Source organism: Cyprinodon variegatus, unplaced genomic scaffold (assembly GCF_000732505.1).
Source record: "Cyprinodon variegatus isolate N-32 unplaced genomic scaffold, C_variegatus-1.0 Scaffold76, whole genome shotgun sequence".
Classification (NCBI taxonomy): Eukaryota; Metazoa; Chordata; class Actinopteri; order Cyprinodontiformes; family Cyprinodontidae; genus Cyprinodon; species Cyprinodon variegatus.
In genome coordinates, this window is record NW_015150529.1 from 890,571 (window position 1) to 892,794 (window position 2,224).

General features: G+C 40.0%; 1 protein-coding gene across 1 annotated transcript in view; it reads right to left on the reverse strand.

Moving 5' to 3' along the window:
* LOC107083520 (afadin-like) overlaps positions 1 to 2,224 on the reverse strand; it is a 158,249-nt gene that overhangs the window by 103,812 nt on the left and 52,213 nt on the right. Inside the window, 2 exon segments of the mRNA XM_015372827.1 lie at positions 1,441 to 1,601; positions 1,779 to 1,936. Coding sequence (XP_015228313.1) covers positions 1,441 to 1,601; positions 1,779 to 1,936 — 319 coding nt within the window.

Genomic DNA, 2,224 nt, shown 5'->3' on the forward strand with positions numbered 1-2,224 from the left:
AAAAAAAGGTTATGATCAAAAACCTCTAAATTCAGAGGTCCAATCTTTACACTTTTCATGGAATGACTTAGAAACCCAGAATGCTTTGCGAGACATGTCATGGGATTTGTTTTGGGTGCGAGGGAGAACAAAGATGGCGCAGGTTTAGTGCCGGGAGCCGGAGTCATGTGACCTACAAGGAGTGAAAAGTAGTGGTCATCTGTCCGAACGCTCAGTTATCCGAGTTCACTATAAAGTCCACTATATAATCACCGCTCTATATAGTGACAGAGGAGTTAGGCGGACAATCGGACACAGCCTGAGACTCCTCAAATGCTTTACAACTGTAACTAATCTAAAACATATTGCAGGCTGTGGAGCTAAACTTACAGGTATAAATGTGGAAAACCATTTTTAATTTTTCTTTAAACTCGATTAGTGATGCTTAATAATAAGGCAGACCCCTGGCAGCACACAGTTAAAATAGTTACTATAGTGTTTAAGCTGTGGAAAGATGATTTTCTTAATGCAAGCATCATTAACTAGAGGTTAATGAGACTCTGATAAATCAGATTCAAATTACCTGTAAAAGCAGGCAAGCTTTAGATGGTCAGGAAGAGATATCTGATGCGGTTCTATGATTAAAACGAAACTTTTCTAAAAGCTAGTACTACAGATATAAGCAGTTATAGAGGCCGCGAACATTACGATAACAAATCTGGGTTTCCTAAACAATTTAATCTATAATAATCCTTTTTATAAGGTAATTCATGAATATGAAAAAGTCTCTTAAGCAGATGAAGCCTCCTTTTTCCTCAGCTTCATGTGACCTGATCCAGAAGCTACGCTTATCCAGATATCCTCAGCTAACTACTCATTTCATTTTCCTTCATTCCAAGTTAAACGCTAAATTCATGAGAAACAACAACTTCAGCCATGGCTTACAGAAAATGATTCTGAGCTAAATAATCAGTGAGTCGTATCGAAACAGAGAGGATACACATAATCATCAAGATAGTGTTACAGCAAACTGCAGCATATAAAAATATTACCAGGCAGGAAAAACAAACACTGGAAATCTGGATCTTAAATATCCATTTTCAAATGACTTAGATGACTTTGGAGAACCAAAAAATGATTTAAATCCAAACCGTGCTTTGAAAGTGGGGCCAGAAATTAATCTGGACATGCAACTGAAGAGAGACTTAGCACCTTGTTAAATTAAAGAATCACTTTTAGCTCCAGGAACATAAAATCTCTGCATTTCTCCTATTTCTTTCCTAAGTAGCAACGTCCAACACCTAAATCTTAATGGCAGACACCTAAGCTGAGGTTCCTGGGCTTGTTTTCACTTTTACATCCACTGATGTAAAGCATATAAAGACTATCCAACTACCAGTTTAGTTTACCGGAGGAGAGTCCAGTAACTGGTCATAATTAACAGAAGGAGATTTAAAGTACCCGACTCTGGCCTTCCATCGCTGCTCATGAACTCCTGCATCCGCTTCTCCAGTTTCTGCTGCCTCCTCCTCTTCATCACCACCTCTGGGTTGGAAATGGTTCTGGTGAAGCTGGTCTCTGGCATGTCTTTGTAAACCTCTGCTGCCAGACGATTGTTCTCCCTAAATCAGAATAAAAAATTAAAAAAAAGGGACAAATGGAGGAAGAGAGGTCAGAGTTAAAGCGGTTATTCTCTCCTCTTCTCTAGCAAGTTCCCTGCATTTGTTAGCTTAAGAAAAAGGGAAGGAAGGGAGGGAAGAGGTAGTGAAATAAACAAATGTAAAACGTGTTTGCGTTACCCGTCCTCGCGGCTTAGAATCTGCTCATCTCCATCGGGGATCCGAGCAAACTCTTTCTCCCTCTTCTTGTCCTTCTTCTTCTCCTTCTTGGACAGCGTCCTTTTGAAGTTCTGTATCACTCCATCTTTCTCCTTGTCTGGTCCGTTGCTCTGACTCTTCTAGAGCAGATGAAACAAAAGAGCAAATCAGTGCAAATACTGTAGGATGGAGGATACAGCTTGAATGGTTTGGGAGCTGACGCCAGTATTATGAAAATTGTTATTATTCCCATCTGCAGGTACGTTGTTTCTACCAGCTCCCTCAATGGTGATTTTGTGCGCAAAGCATGGCAACATAACCAATGAGAGAGCTGGTTACATCTGAGGAGGATTTGTAATTGGTTTAACTAGTTTTCAATTTGCTCAGGGACCAGTAGAGTCACAGAAAAGGTAAATGAAGAGGGTAAA